The 16,884-nt window shown below is 36.9% G+C and overlaps 1 protein-coding gene across 38 annotated transcripts in view; it reads left to right on the top strand.

Moving 5' to 3' along the window:
• The first annotated feature begins 23 nt into the window (after nt 1-23).
• Nucleotides 24-16,884, top strand: part of ANKS1B (ankyrin repeat and sterile alpha motif domain containing 1B) — a 1,028,420-nt gene continuing 1,011,559 nt past the window's right edge. For 20 of the 38 annotated variants that reach the window (XM_070254104.1, XM_070254098.1, XM_070254089.1 and 17 more), the window contains exon 1: nt 81-212. In XM_070254104.1, coding sequence (XP_070110205.1) covers nt 122-212 — 91 coding nt within the window. In that variant the 5' untranslated portion in view covers nt 81-121. Of the gene's footprint in view, nt 213-16,884 lie in introns of all 38 variants that reach the window. The other 18 variants (XR_011433612.1, XR_011433607.1, XR_011433610.1 and 15 more) reach the window with 3 other exon arrangements.

The following is a 16,884-nucleotide window of genomic DNA, read 5'->3' as shown; positions in this document are numbered from 1 at the left end:
GATTTTGGGGAGTGGGGGTGGGCGGGGAGGAGGACCCGGAGGGGAAAAAGGACTCTGTGAGGGAGTCGGTGAGAGACTATGGGGAAGGACCAGGAGCTGCTGGAAGCTGCTCGCACTGGAAATGTGGCTCTGGTGGAGAAACTCCTGTCTGGCAGGAAAGGAGGGATCCTGGGCGGTGGATCCGGACCCCTGCCCCTGTCTAATCTGCTCAGGTAAGGACGGGAACCAGCTCCGGGATTGCATCCCTCGTTATGCATTGTGGTGGGTACGTCCTCCTCCTCCTGGTCGTTGCACCTGCTGGCTGCCAGCGATTCATTCTTAAATTAGGTAGGAAAACAGCCCGTGTGTGTGGCATGAGCCTCCCAGTCAGGTTGATGCCTTCGATTCTTTGAGTAATTTTAAAATAGCCTTCCATCAATGCGTCAGTAGCTACTTTTCTCTGAGCTGTGGTGCAGAACTTGTACATGTCGTAGTGTTGCTGGAAGAAAATCGGCGTTCCACCTGCTCTCCATCAATGTTTGTGACATATTATCAGCTTCGAAGCCAGCCTTTTTTGTCTATTTAAATGAATTTGGCAGAGAAGCTGTTGCGTGCATGCAATTACCCTGCAAAAGCCACAGCCTTTGGTGGCTGCTACCTTCTCTTGCAGAAGGCATTTGCTGTGTTGTGGGTTATGATCCCACAAAATGAAGAAAGTGAACCTTCTGGCGAGATGGCATCAGTACAGGGTGTGTGCAAAACTTGATGAGGCAGGCTAGGCAGCCCCAGCAGTGCTTTCAGTTACCTGTGCAGAGCTGAGTGAAACTTGGTTATTATATGTCAGAATGAAGGATGCTAGGTCGGGATTGGGATAGTGTCTGTGGACTGTAGGAGTGGCCTTTTAATGTGAAGATGTTGCAGGTAAGACTAATATTCCTTGGAGAAGCTTTCTAAGATGACATTTAAAAAAATGTCAAGGTCTTTATTTAGCAGACAGTACCTTAAAAATAGCAGAGTTGATTTGCATATTTGGGAAAGTATTAACTTAAAAGTTGAATTGATGGACAAACAAAATCAGTTGTAGGGGAGGAAGCCTGAAGAATATTCACTAGATACAATTCGAGGAAAGCTCTTTAGTTTCTAAAATCATGGCTATTCACTTTCCTCTGGGTATTTTTGGAGGCATCAGTCATCATTCGTATCTTCACCCTAAAACATCTCTTAGGCAATCCAACTGTACTTGCAAAAATTTTTAAAAGCCCAAGTAATTTTCTTGGTTTTTAAAAGCTGTTCTGTGCTACTCTTAACAAATGCTTAATACAAACTTTTGGATGTGACATTGTCTTCTTTACACAAGTTCTCATGTGTTTTAGTGGTCAGATAATGCAGTTAATTACAGTACTGGCTAACAGGGAGAATGGAAACATTTGTATTACAGTGCAGTGAATTTAGTTGGAAAGTAGTTGATGGGACTTTAAAAAGCTCCATATGTTATCATCTATACTTGTTGACAGTGACATTTTATCACATTTATCACTTCAGAACAATGAATATTTATGGGACTTTTTTTAAGTAGGTCTTAGAAGTGATGACTCTTGTGTGTACTACCTTGTTAAGTAATTTTCACTTTCAAACAGAAGTAGACAGTATGTACATATTTCAGATTATGGCTCTATTAATTGCCCTTAGTCACAGGTAATTTATACAAAAGCAGTTTGTTTGTAGTTTTAAGTTGCAGGTAAAATAAATATATTTGCCAGTGGATCATATCAGTTATAAAAATGATTGTGGTTATGACTATATCCTGAAAGAGGTCTCTCAAAATAATTTCTTTGGAAAAACACTAAAGAATTCTTTGAGAACAGTGAGAACTTCAGTTAATTTTGTTGAGATAAATGGTATTTTTAAAAGCCTATCTTTGTTATAGAACTTAAAAGCAAACATCTTTTAAATACTTTCTCAGTTGTGCTGTTAAAAAAAAGAATAGATGTCACATTTTAGGAATAAAATACCAACTATTTAAGGTTGGTAAACATTAAATAAAATATCAAAATTGTGACCTGCAATGTACTTCTTGAATGAGAGGTTTTCTCTTGTGCTGGTTTTGTCAGAGGTAGCAGTAGTAGCTCCACAAGAATGCACGTAGAAAACAATAAAACAGAAAAACATGTTCATTAGAGTAGTTTGAACCAAGTTATCAAAATCAAACCCAATAACCTTTAAACTTGCATTTCTCTATCTCACGGTGAATAAACAACTAAAACAGTGTCTTTGAAGAAAATGAGAGTTGAAATTGTATTCTATGGATGATCCTTTGCATAAAATGAAATTCCTAAGAAGGCACCTTTTATTTAATTGTTACTTTATTTCACAAATGATTGTCATCAGAAATTTATTTACAGGATAATGGAAACTGTGACCCCTCCCTCTTCAAACATAATGACACTTTGAAATTTTTTAAATAGTTTGGAATGAATTATGGTTAGTTTGCCAACCCCCTGCCCCCCCCACTTTATTACTTGTGTTGTGTAATAATAGTGTCAGATCCTCTGCTAAATGCTTAAATGTGTTGTCTCATTCAATTCTTATATCAACCTTAAGTGGTGGATCTCATTTCACAGATGAAGTACTAAGAGGTAGGAAGATAAAGAATTTGCCCAAGGTCACTTAATTAGTAATGACAAAGATTTGAGGTTCTGTGATTCACTTTTGCCTTACCACATCTTGAGTCTTATTCATTGAATCTTTTATTCATAAAAGTTTCAGGTATATGGCTTAGATAGTCTAATCTGAACTTTTTTTGTTATGAATAATAATTAAATTTAAAAATCCTTAATTTTTTTCCTAATTAAAAAATAATCTCATGACTGCCCTTTGAGGGCTCACTAGATGAGAACTTTTCTGAAGATGGTTTTGGTTACATATTACCTGCTAAATGAGCAGTTGCTATATGATGGGGAATCAGGTATGCTTGGGCACCACTGCAGTTTTCAGCAAAAGTGAGAATGACCTTGAATAAATATAAAAAACTCTAAGCCTCATTGTCCTCTTCTATAAAATGGAAATAGTAATAGTACCTCTCATATAGGGTTGTTGTGAGGATTAAATGAGGTATAAAAAAAATGAATGCAAAGCATTTAGCACATTGTCATTCATCGTAGTGTTATTATTATTTCTCATGCAGCTCTGAAGCACTTAACTATTTCTTAAGGCCTTTATTACTAAGGATTTGCTTCATATTGGATGGAGATTAATTTTGGTAGTAAGTTTTGCATTAGAATCACAGAATCTTCAAGTAGAATGGGGCCTTTTATTCCAAGTTCTCACTTAGAGAAATTACCTCTAACATCCTTTACTAGTTAGTTATTCCAGCCCTTTTTAGTCTTCCAATGACTAGATCCATTCCGTTTTTTTTTTTTTTTTTTTTCACTGAGAAAGATTTGGTCTGAGCTTACATCTGAGCAAGTCTTCCTCTGTTTTGTTTGTGGTCCCCACCACAGCACGGCCGCCAACAAGTGATGTAGGTCTGTGCCTGGGAACTGAACCCAGGCCACCGAAGTTGAGTGCACTGAACTTAACCAATAGACCATGGGGCCAGCCCCAAGATCCATTCCATTTTTTGACAGCTTTAATTGTTAAAAAAAAATTCTGTTTAGTTGAAATCCACCTCCCTGTAATTTCCAGAAGTTGGTACTGGTTTGGCTGTATGGGTCAATATAAAGTAGTCTTAGTCATCTGTCAGGACAGTTCTTCAGGTGAATGCATTTAGCTATATTGTTTTCTTATAAATCTTCAATCCTTTTTCATTTAAGTAATTTCAGTTCATCAGCCTTTTGTCATGTGGCAGTAGAGCATAGGTGAACTTATATTTTCAACCCTTTCACTGCTCTCTTTTTTCTTCTTTGAATATTCTCAATTTTGCAATGACTCTCTTAAAGTGTGGTGAGCAGAAGTGAATACAATGCACTAGATGTCATTTGACCAGTGTAGAATATACTGGGACTTGATATACTATTTTTTTTTTTTTATTTATATTTTTTTTTATTAATGTTATGATAGATTACAAGCTTGTGAGATTTCAGTTGTACATTTTTGTTAGTCATGTTGTGGGTACACCACTTCCCCCTCCGTACCCTCCCCCCACCCCCCCTTTTCCCTGGTAACCACCGATCAGATCTCCTTCTCAATATACTAATTTCCACCTATGAGTGGAGTCATATAGAGATTGTCTTTCTCTGACTGACTTATTTCGCTTAACATAATGCCCTCGAGGTCCATCCACGTTGTTGTGAATGGGCCAATTTCGTCTTTTTTTATGGCTGAGTAGTATTCCATTGTGTATATATACCACATCTTCTTTATCCAGTCATCAGTTTCTGGGCATGTAGGCTGGTTCCACGTCTTGGCTATTGTAAATAATGCTGCGATGAACATAGGGGTGCAACGGACTCTTGAGATATCTGTTATCAGGTTCTTAGGATAGATACCCAGTAATGGGATGGCTGGGTCATAGGGTATTTCTATTTTTAACTTTTTGAGAAATCTCCATACTGTTTTCCATAGTGGCTGTACCAGTTTGCATTCCCACCAACAGTGTATGAGGGTTCCTCTTTCTCCACAACCTCTCCAACATTTGTCGTTCTTGGTTTTGGATGTTTTTGCCAATCTAACGGGGGTAAGGTGATATCTTAGTGTAGTTTTGATTTGCATTTCCCTGATGATTAGCGATGATGAACATCTTTTCATGTGTCTATTGGCCATATTCATATCTTCTTTTGAGAAATGTCTGTTCATGTCCTCTGCCCATTTTTTGATCGGGTTGTTTGTTTTTTTGTTGTTAAGCAGTGTGAGTTCTTTGTATATTATGGAGATTAACCCTTTGTCGGATAAGTGGCTTGTAAATATTTTTTCCCAATTAGTGAGCTGTTTTTTTGTTTCAGTTCTGTTTTCCCTTGCCTTGAAGAAGCTCTTTAGTCTGATGAAGTCCCATTTGTTTATTCTTTCTATTGTTTCCCTCAACTGAGGAGTTACAGTGTCCGAAAAGATTCTTTTGAAACTGATGTCAAAGAGTGTACTGCCTATATTCTCTTCCAAAAGACTTATTGTCTCAGGCCTAATCTTTAGGTCTTTGATCCATTTTGAGTTTATTTTGGTGTGTGGTGAAAAAGAATGGTCAATTTTCAATCTTTTGCATGTGGCTGTCCAGTTTTCCCAGCACCATTTGTTGAAGAGACTTTCTTTTCTCCATTGTAGGCCCTCTGCTCCTTTGTCGAAGATTAGCTGTCCATAGATGTGTGGTTTTATCTCTGGGCTTTCAATTCTGTTCCATTGATCTGTGGACCTGTTTTTGTACCAGTACCATGCTGTTTTAATCACTGTAGCTTTGTAGTATGTTTTGAAATCGGGGATTGTGATTCTGCTGGCTTTGTTTTTCTTGCTCAGGATTGCTTTAGCAATTCGCGGTCTTTTGTTCCCCCATATGAATTTTAGGATTGTTTGTTCAATTTCTGTGAAGAATGTTCTTGGGATTCTGATTGGGATAGCATTGAATCTGTATATTGCTTTAGGTAGTATGGACATTTTAACTATGTTTATTCTTCCAATCCATGTACAAGGAATGTTTTTCCATCTCTTTATGTCATCGCCTATTTCTTTCAAGAAAGTCTTGTAGTTTTCATTGTATAGATCCTTCACTTCCTTGGTTAAGTTTATCCCCAGGTATTTTATTCTTTTCGTTGCGATTGTGAATGGGATAGAGTTCTTGAGTTCTTTTTCTGTTAGTTTATTGTTAGTGTATAGAAATGCTACTGATTTATGCACGTTAATTTTATACCCTGCTACTTTGCTGTAGTTGTTGATTATTTCTAATAGTTTTTCTGTGGATTCTTTGGGGTTTTCTATGTATAAGATCATGTCGTCTGCAAACAACGAGAGTTTTACTTCTTCGTTACCTATTTGGATTCCTTTTATTTCTTTTTCCTGCCGAATTGCTCTGGCCAGCACCTCCAGTACTATGTTGAATAGGAGTGGTGAAAGTGGGCACCCTTGTCTTGTTCCTGTCCTCAGAGGGATGGTTTTCAGCTTTTGTCCATTGAGTATGATGTTGGCTGTGGGTCTATCATATATGGCCTTTATTATGTTGAGGTACTTTCCTTCTATACCCATTTTACTGAGGGTTTTTATCATAAATGGGTGTTGGATCTTGTCGAATGCTTTCTCTGCATCTATTGAGATGATCATGTGGTTTTTGTTTTTCATTTTGTTGATGTAGTGTATCACGTTGATTGACTTGCGGATGTTGAACCATCCCTCTGTGGGACTTGATATACTATTGAATTAAAAAAAAAAGAGTTATAAAGCATTTGTAGTATAATCCTATTTTTTTTTTTTGAGGAAGATTAGCCCTGAGCTAACTACTGCCAATCCTCCTCTTTTTGCTGAGGAAGACTGTCCCTGAGCTAACATCCATGCCCATCTTCCTCTATTTTATACATGGGACACCTACCACAGCATGGCTTTTACCAAGCGGTGCCATGTCCGCACCAGGGATCCGAACCGGCGAGCCCCAGGCCACTGAGAAGCGGAACGTGCGCTCTTAATCACTGCGCCACTGGGCTGGCCCCAGTATGATCCTATTTTTTAAAGAAAAAGTAGTGTGTATGAACATTTTTAACGTGCGTTAAGAAGTCTGGAGTGATAAACCCTAAAACGTAATAGGATTCATCTTTGAGTGGTGGAATTGTGGGTGATCTTTGTTTTCTTTTTGCTTATTTGCATTTTCCATTATTCTACAATGAACGTATATTACATGATGAAAATAAACTGGCAGCTGTTTAAAACATGATACAATTAAATTATTACCTCCTTATTATTGATCTAAGACCTACCTTAATACAGGTCAAAATTTTTTGAGCTGTGCGATGGTGTTGGCTCACATTGAAGAGGTATTCAATTAAAGCGTCCTGGTATTTTTTTTTTTTTCCAATGACTTGTGAAGCCATGGTTCTCCTAGCTGGTACTTGTAAATGTTGACTGAATTTAAATTATTCTTATTATATTTAATCTTATTTGTTTTAACCTATATTTATAATCTATCTAGATCTGTTTGACTCTTGAGTCTATCTTCCAAGTGTATTAACTTTTTCTCCTCTATATCATTTGTAGATTTAATAAGCGTGTTTTCTATAACTGGAATTCAACACACCATGATATATCCCTAAAGAACCTCTCTTCAGCTTAGTATAAATTTAAAAGTAGCAATCTTTATGCATGATATTTCGACCAACATTGAAGCCACGTAATAGAACTATCATTCAGCTACTTCTATCCAGTATACCCATGAGAATATTGTGAGATATTTTATCCATTGCCTTTTTAAATTCATGCTATGTCCTGTTTATGGCATTTCTTTGATCTATCCCTTTTGCTGTAAATCTAAATATTCCATCCAAATCAGGCTACTTTATTGTAGCTTGTTTCTGGTAGTGAACCACTGATAGGTTGATGCAAGTTTCTTCTATGCTCTTGTATCTAATTCTTCTGTGTCTATATGCTTACACTCATTTAAAGCATCTAGGTGTCTTTTATAATCTCTGTCTGTTTGGAGCTTCAGTAATCTCCTACCATTATTTTTTAATCCTTTCTGGTTTGAAAATGATTCTCATTAGGGATGATAGAAGCAAAATGGAAGTTGGAAAGAATCAGATTCTTGGGATGTCACAGGAAATTCTCTTGTGGTCCAAAACCATCCACAGTTTTGCTTTTACTCTGTCAGAGCTTAAGGTTACATTAGCTGCCATACCGGTGAACTTTTATACCTCTCTTCTTTTTTTCAAACTTAACTGAAAGGGACATCAGCATTTTTCCAGGACAAGTGTATACTTCTCTTTTGTGTTTGGTTTCACTTATGCCCCTCACCACCTCTTTTCATCCTTAAAGAAATCTGAGCTCATCAGAGCTCATCAGAGTACTCAGACTGAGTTTCCTCCTTATTTTTCTTCCTCCATACTATATGCGAAATTTCATTTTATTTAACATATCTTTCCTGAGATAGCTGCAAAACTTTTTAAGGTCTCTTCCTTTGGCACCACTACCTTTTAATCTAAGCAAAAATAATTCCCATTTAAAATGTATGTTAAATTACTTTTGTTTTAGTGAGTCTAGATTAAGAATTATTTGTATTTTAATAAAACAACAAAAAGATTGTTAATGCCTCAAATTTACTTGATTTTCTTAATGACTTAAAGAATTGAGTACTTTATAAAGTGCATTTAATAAATTCCTGTTGAACATAAAGAATCCAGTTCTCAAGACCCCCATGGGAAAAAGATCAATAAGTGGAGGGAAATACTTTTCTGGTCATCACAGACATATAAACCAGAGAGCTTACAAATATTTCGTTCTTGAAGCTTTTGGTGATTGGTACAAGGAGATAAGAGGCAACTCAAAGTATCGTAGTTTTCACAACTATTTGGGCAATTCTGGTTATTGGGAGTCTGATAGATACTTCCAGGGAAACTGCATTGGTTAAATGGAATAAATCATAAATAGAGCAGTTAAACTGCATGAAAATGTAATATCTATAAAAATAGTCAAGTTGCAAGTGGGTTATCTATTTTAGATAGTAATGATGTTTGAAGCGGTGATTGCACCATTATGTTCAGGGAGCTGTGTCTGCCAGAGTGAACAGTGCCAGCTGCATGATGGGGAGTTAGGAGAGAGGAGAAGGAATTTTGGTATTGACCTCTTTCTCTACTAAGCTGGGTTTTCAGCTCCCTTATCAAAACTGTAAGGCTGGTGTGTAGCAGGGAATTAGAACAACTAGCCGATGACTACTACTCACCCTGTCCATTCTTACATTGCCCAATTCCTAGTATGCCTCAGTGGTTTCTTACAGTTGATGGAAGGGTAGAGCAGGTCCTCACTGACATTAATGCAGAAGTTTACAATATTTAGTAGTGCCTCTGCTGACTTTAGCAATTTAACCTCTCAGGTAACAGCAAACACAATTTGATTTGTTCAATTGTATACTGAAATAATTTACTTAATTATGCATTTGAGGTAATTTTGGAAAATTCTTTCAAGAAGCCTGTTATAAAACATTCTTCCTGAGTATTTAACTAGAAATGAGAGCTGACTATAATTTAAGTCAAGGGTTAGGAAAGCCTAATTTCAACCTACAGAACCTGAAGGTATTTAACATTTAATGCATTTTAGTGTGTCTTTGGTTTCAGTTTTGGACATATTGCAGCATAGTTTTAGTTAATTAAAATATGAGCTTTGGTTATTCATTATATGTTAAAGAGAATATTTTATACTTGAAAAAGCAGGAATTTATGCAGAAGACATTCTTTCTCATGTATGTGATGACATGGTCATGTAAACCATATGGCAGGCAGAGGCACAATGCCAGTTGAAAACCTAGTGAATTTTCTTGTGTAACACACGTCTAGGAACTCTTGAGTCCAGTTTTCTTCTTTTGCATCAATAGGACAGCAAGTGAATTCTACATTTGTGTTAAACCTGGCTGAGGCTTGAAATTGTGTGATTTTTGAGGATGGATCAAAATATGTGGTCAAAGGATAAATTTTGTTTTCTTAAGTTTCTTCTACTGCAGTCTCCAAAGAGCGGTCGTCTCTGGATTTGTTTCTTATAGATAGTGCTTTCTTATTTAACAGCATGTTTTAATAAATCTCTCTTTAAAATGGAACTTTGATTTGGTTGTGCTGTAGAGTTATTTGGGTTCTGTTGTGTTGTGAGAGCAGGTTTATTTAAAGTAGTTAATTACTTCTAGTTAAGTGAGCTGAAACAATTGGCCTAGACTTGTCACCATTGTTTGATCAAATTGGATCAAAACTTGACTGATGGATGTGGGCATAAACAGCCAACCTCATTTCTTGCTGCCTGCTTGATATTTCTGTTCCCCACACCACATTTACTTTAACCCTTCATGCCCAAGTCTCTTTTTCTAGAAAGGAAAGCTTCTTCTCCATTCTAATTACTACAAGTTCACCCTGGCTCTAGTTTTTGTGCCAACTGTCCCTCTCCTAAGGCGAAGCAGATTTTGTGTGAAGAGTAGAGCTGCAATGGACTGCGTGATGAGAAGTAGATTAAGAAGAACAAATATTGGACCTTCAAAATTGAGGCATTTACAGAGTTTGCTTTCATCATCTTTAGTTTCCTGCCTACCTTACTGTTAATTTCTCCTCTAACCTAATGGACTCAGTGCCGTTGTATCTTTCCTAACTTTACTCCACAGCCAAAAACTACTTGTGAGAGCTGACAGTTAGTTCATGCTTCAGTGTGGTTGACTGGTAAAGGCATTTAGGAAAAGGAACCTTTTAATTATTTTCGTTTAAAGAGGAAACAAAGCTTTGAGTCAAAATAGTAAAGCTTTGGAGCTCTTGTAGCAGAGCTAACGGAGTGAATTTTGTCAGATTTGCAAGAGGGAAGATTGGATAAAGGCAGTCATTTATTTTACTTATAAGGCTGATGCTGTAGAAGGGGAAAGAGATTTGATTGGAGACATGAGAAATGGGCTAGCATAGAGCAGGTGGTGGAAAAGCTTTTTCTTTTTGCTACTTAGTTAGTCCCTAGAACTTTTTATTATATGTCTGTTATATTATACAACCAACTTAGATATCAGCATATGGTATGTTGTTTCCCAATTTCCAGAAGTTATTCCTTAGATGTACATAATTAGATAATCACAGGTGAAAAAGATATGAAATAGAATTGTATAAGAGCTTTAATTTCTAATGTGGTTTGAGATTCAAATTATTTTAAATGCGTTTTCTTGTTATTTAAAAAAGTTACATTTTGCAAGTTGACTTCAGTATCTGGGTTATTCCGTCAACCTATGTTTCACTGCACAGGGAAGGCATTTGAAGTTGTGACCCATGGATCCCAGTTAGCGTTCTGCCACATTGAAGTTTTCTCTCTTTCTCTTTGAATCCTTGTTTGGTACCTCTAGTTACTAATCTGCATTTGAAATGTCTTATGTATCATATAAATATGCTAAATATAGTCTTTTGTGTTTTGAATATACTAAAAAACTGCTATATTTACTTACAAAATTATCCCTGTTTTGTGTAGTTATTTTACTGCTACTGTGGAGACATGGGAATAAGTGGGAGCATGTTTAGGGGGAGCAGTAGACGTTCTTTGGCATGGTAAACTCCAGCAGTGCGGTAGCCCAGGACAGAGTTGTTTCCCGTTGGCTTTCTTTGGCTAGTGACCTGAGTGGTCTGTCACTGTGAAGGTTGATAGAAACTTTAAAGACATAGAGAAGGTGAAGAATTACGAACAATGGTTAAACTATTTCCTACAAGTTTTTTCACTGGTATGTTTTATGCTATATATTAGGGTATATTTTGACCAAACCTTATTAATCAGCAAACCAATCACTATCCAACTAACCAACAAGTCAATCAGGATTTTATAGGAAACTGACATCTAGGAACAGTGATAACAAAGAATGATTGCTTATTGTTTTTTTTAAAGATTTTATTTTTCCTTCTTCTCCCCAAATCTCCCCAGTACAGAGTTGTATATATTTTAGTTGTGGATCCTTCTAGTTGTGGTACATGGGACGCCGCCTCAGCATGGCCTGATGTGCCGTGCTAGGTCCATGCTCAGGATTCAAACCGGTGAAACCCTGGGCCACCAAAGCAGAGTGTGTGAACTTAACCACTTGGCCATGGGGCTGGCCTCTGATTGCTCATTATTTTAACGAGTATTTATTCAGTACCTTGTAGATTCTAAAATTGAATGAGATCATTTCTACCTACCCCCAAGGACTTGTACAATAATGGCACAGATACGTCAACGAAGAGTTAAAATACAGCTTGATATATACTGTCATGGAAGTACCAAACAGTGCTACAGGAACATGAGGAGCAAGAAGAATGCCCTTTCTTCTATCTGAGAGGAGTACTCAGGGGAAACTTCAGAGAGGAGGTGATTCTTGAATCTTGTTGGATGAGTAGGTAACCAGGCTGACAGTTTGGGGGAAGGGCATTTCAGGCAGAAGGAACAGTATATTCAGTGATAGCATGTGAAAATGTAGAATATAATTTGGGATACTAGTATTTTGATATAGAACATGAATAAGAGGTAAGTCTGGAGCTCAAGGGACTTGTGTGCTGCTCTAAGGAGTTTGAACTTTATCCTGAAGGGCATGGAGATCCATTGACTTTATTCAATTTTTGATATGTTACTTATTCGTTTATGATAATAGCAGGACTTTGTTTCAAAAATTTGGATAAAAGGTAAAAAAATCACTGCTAATCCTGAAACAACTTTTTCCTATATGTTTAATGTAGTAGTTATTAGATAAAGCATGCATTTTAAATCCTGTATTTTTCACTTAATAGTATATCAGAAACTTTTTCAGTATTATTACAAAGTCTTTATAATCCTGTTTTTAATGGCATCATAGTATTTCATTTAATGCAGAATTTTCATAGACCTCCTCCATCTGAATATCTGCAGTTGTTTGTTAAACATATGCATTTCCTGGTCCCACTTCAGACCTACTGGGTCAGAACTTCTGAGTATGTAGAAGATCTGGGAAGATGCATTTTACAAACTTCCCTAGGTAATGATTATGTACACTAAAGTGTGAGAACCCCTTATCTGGTATATATACCATTATTTAAATAATCCCTTAATACTAGATTCTTGGATGATTTGTAACGTATTATAAGTAATGTTATGATGAACATTGTCATACAAACTACCTTTTCCATAAATTATATTCTTAGGATACATTTCTAGAAGTGGAATTGCTAGTATTGTTAGTGTCCCAAACATTAGCTAACTGCTTTACATGCTTTCTATCCAATCTTTACAACAATCCTGAAAGATATTTATTATTAACCCCATATTTATATATGGGGTAAAAAAACAGAAAAATTGAGTTACTTGCCCAAAGTTACAGAGCTGGTAAGTGACAGATCCAACCTTCAAATTCAGATCTTTCCCATCCCAGGTATCTTTCTATTGTGCCGCGTTGCTTCCTTCTTCAGTAGGGATCAGTGTATATCCTGGGTTAAAATATGAAAATACCAATATGTTTCCACTATGTAATAGAAAGTACATTTTCTACAAAATTATACAGTAACATATTTTAGTTCCTACGTAGTTTTCAATTATTTTTGTTTGTGCTCATCATTTAGTTTCACCTTATAGGCAGTCTTTTGCTTTACATTTGTTTCTTGATAGCACATGAACAATAAACTGAATTCAGTGTTAAAATAAGGTAGCTAAAGATGTTTTAAAGTGCTTGTCAGTTATTATTTTCACTTTAAAACAGGGTGGAACTGTTCTACCCAAAATTTCTTGGGCCCTTGTTGTTATCTAACTTCTGCTGTCTTTAAAGGTGGTTTAACAACTTGTCCATCCCAAGTCTCCAGATGGGTATGATTTATTTCTTCCCATTTCTTTGCTTACCCAAAGGAGGAAAATATAGTGTTCACTATAGTCTTCATTTAATGAACTTTATGGTTCATCTCTTTCAAGCCAGTAAGTCTGAGCTCATAGTTTTTAACTGAGCTCATTGTTAACTCAAGGACCTTGTCAAATCTAGTGTTAAGCTTTGTTGAAAAACGAAGGAAGTAGGTCCTTAGGACCTTCTCATTTCCTCTTTCTTTGCCCATCAGTCCCTTTCCTGAGCCTTTGTTCCGTTTTGGTCTGAGGCATTCTTTGGCTTCTTTTACCTGAAACGCAGAACCCTCATTTACTTTTATCCCGTACCAGCAACAAGTTTTCTAAATTGCGTCTTATTCCCTCATGCCACAGATCTCCATTTTCAGGAAGAGTAAATGGCATAGTAGAAAGAAACAACAGAATGTAATGGAAAAAGTCTTAGTCTTGAGTTTGAATGAAAACTCTGACATTGAATGGACATTTTGCCCTAGGCAAGTTATTTAATTTCTTTGGTCTTCAGTCTCCTTATTCATAAAGTGAGGATGATAATATCTTTCTTGTAGAGTTGTAAAGACTAAAGATAAGTTATATGAAGTATCCAGCATAGTGCTTGTCATATAGGAGAGACTCAAAATATGTGTTTTTGTTATTATGACTAAGGAATAATTGTATAAATTTCATGAATATCTTTATTCAATGGGAACTCTGGGGCATTTGCATTTTAAATTCTTTAGGCACATTGTCTTAACCTAAAACTTTTAATGGTGTAGGCACCAAGACAGGCCATTGGAGGTGATATATTTGTCCAGTCTTTTTCTGACACCAGAGTTAGTGATTATTTTTTTCTGCCTACTTTTAGGAGTGGTACTGGTCATCAAAGATTTAGCCTTTGTTTCTTATCTTCTGCATTCCTCACAAAATTAATTTGAACAGAAAGAGATTGTGGTCTGCCCGAGTTGTATGTGCTGTGCTATAATCCATGAGGTTAATGGGTTCCTAATAAGCATATCATTAATGTTTTCTCCATCTTTCTTTTTAAAGCGTTATTAATGGATGTATTTTGAGGGTGTGTACCATGTATTCAGCATGGTGATGGTGCTATGGAGGATAGAAAATAGACTCTTCTCTCTAGGCAATTACAAAAGTGACACACATGAGATAATAGCTAACTATATAGTAGTATCTAGTTTTACTAGGGTATAAAAAATATCACAAATTGAACTTTTGATCAGCCCAATATGAACATTTGGCTCCCATCTTCCATTAAACATCAATATATGATCTGATTCTGACCATGAGTCAGGTTTAAATAATTCTTTAATATTTGGAGATAGAACTGTATATTCTCAAATAAATATTTTTCTTTAAAAGTTTTTTAAAATAATTTTTTTTTTGCAGGGAAAGATTTGCTGAGCTAACATCTGTTGCTAATGTTCCTTTTTTTTAATCTCCCCAGAGCCCTAGTACATGGTTGTGTATTCTAGTTGTAAGTCCTTCTAGTTCTTCTCTGTGAGCTGCCACCACAACATGGCAATTAAAATACAGGTGGTGTGGTTCTGTGACTGGGAAATGAACTCAGGCTGCTGAAGTGGTGAGAGTGCTAAACTTTAACCACTAGACCATCAGGGCTGGCTCTAAAATAATTTTTTTATTTTGAAATAATCACATACTTGTGGAAAAGCTGGAAGTACAGTTCAAAGAACTTTTTTTCCTGAACTATTTGAGAGTAAGCTGCCAACCTGATGCCCTATCACCCCAGAATACTTTAGTTTGTATTTCCTAAAAACAAACATATTTCCCTACGTAAGTAGAATATAACCGCTAAAATTAGGAAATTAATATTGCTGTGTTACAACCATCAGACTCCATTCAAGTTTTACCAGTTGTCCCAATAATGTGCTTCATTGTGGGTCCTGTTCAAAATCATGCATTGCATTAAGTTGTCATACCTCCTTGCTCTTCTTCAGTGTGAAACAGTTTCTCAGTCTTTCCTTGACTTTTATGACCTTGATGCTTTTTGAAGATGATAGACCAGTTATTTTTTTAAATTTCCCTCAATTTGGGTTTGCCTGATGTTTTCTCATGATTAGATTCAGGTTATGCATGTTTGGCAGGAATAACACAGAAAGATGCTGTGTTCTTTTCATTGCATCCTGTCAGGTGGCATGTGATTTTGATTTGTCCTGTTGCTCATAATATTCACTTTAATCACTTGCTTAGTGTCTGTTTGGCTTCTATGTGTACAATTACCCTTTTTCCTTTTGCAATAAGTATTTTATGGGTAGGTACATTCAAACTATCTGAATATCCCATTCCTTATAACCTTTCTTTTATTCATTTATTTATTTGTATAAGTATGGCCTCATAGTTTTCTATTTTATTACATGAGTTATAATGTATTACTGTCATTATTAATTTCGATGCTTAAATTGTCCCAGACTTAGCCAGTGCGAGCCCTTTCAGGTGGGCTTCATTGAGCATTTCCTTGCTTTTGGCATCAAAAAATGTTCCAGGACTCATCTCCTTTTGCCTCAGTCCTGGATCAGCCATTTCTTCAAGAAGCCATGATTCCTTTCATTGGAAAATGGTGATTAGAAACTAAGATTTGGACACTAGGTATGCTCATTAGTGAAAAAAAAATTCACACACAAAAATACACACATTTACATCTATATCTCTATTTATTGAAAACCATGAGTTTACAATGATTCGTCTAACTCTAGTCAAACTCGACAGGCAGAATTCATTTTAGTTTCTCCCTTCCTGTATTTGTAGCTTCCTTCTTCGATAGTGAGAAATTTGGCTACTATTCTCTTTAGTACGTATACTTATTTGATAAATCCCCTTTATGTACCAATCCTCCTCTCCACTGCCATACCTTCCCCTGTGTCAGTGTCTTCCTTACCCTGCTCAGGCTCTGCCACCCACAGTAGGCTGTTCTCCTACACAGACACCTTCTTGCCCTTTTCGGACTCCGACTCTTTATTGCCAGTTCACATCTGTGGAGGGATACAGTTTTTATCCTGTTTGAGGTCTGATCTCCCTGCACTGGGTCTGACCCCCTTGCGCATATGGGTGCCCTCTTCACCCTGTTTGGACTTTGATACCCAACATCTGGATATTCCCCTATGCCGCCACCACGTGGATACCCTCTTCACCTTGCTTGGGCTCTGACCCTCTCACATCATGCACCCCTCTATGGGGATGCCCTCTCCAACTTGTTTAAGCTCTGACGCCCCACGCTCAGCTGCCTCCAATGTGGACATCCTCCTCCCCTGGCTTGGGCTCTGTCACTTCACTGTAGGCCGCTGCGGCTCCCCTCTTCCTTCTGGTGTGAAAGCTTGTCTTTCTCTGTCCCACCTAATAGTTTTAGGGATGGAATTGTTCAGGAAGAGAAGGGAAATGAGGAGGAAGAAAAAGAGGAAAAGAGTGGAAGAGGAGTGTAACAAAATGCTCTTCTTTTTGTCTATGATGATG

The sequence above is a fragment of the Equus caballus genome, chromosome 28 (assembly GCF_041296265.1).
Source record: "Equus caballus isolate H_3958 breed thoroughbred chromosome 28, TB-T2T, whole genome shotgun sequence".
Classification (NCBI taxonomy): domain Eukaryota; kingdom Metazoa; phylum Chordata; class Mammalia; order Perissodactyla; family Equidae; genus Equus; species Equus caballus.
This window is presented reverse-complemented; position numbering and strand designations above follow the sequence as displayed.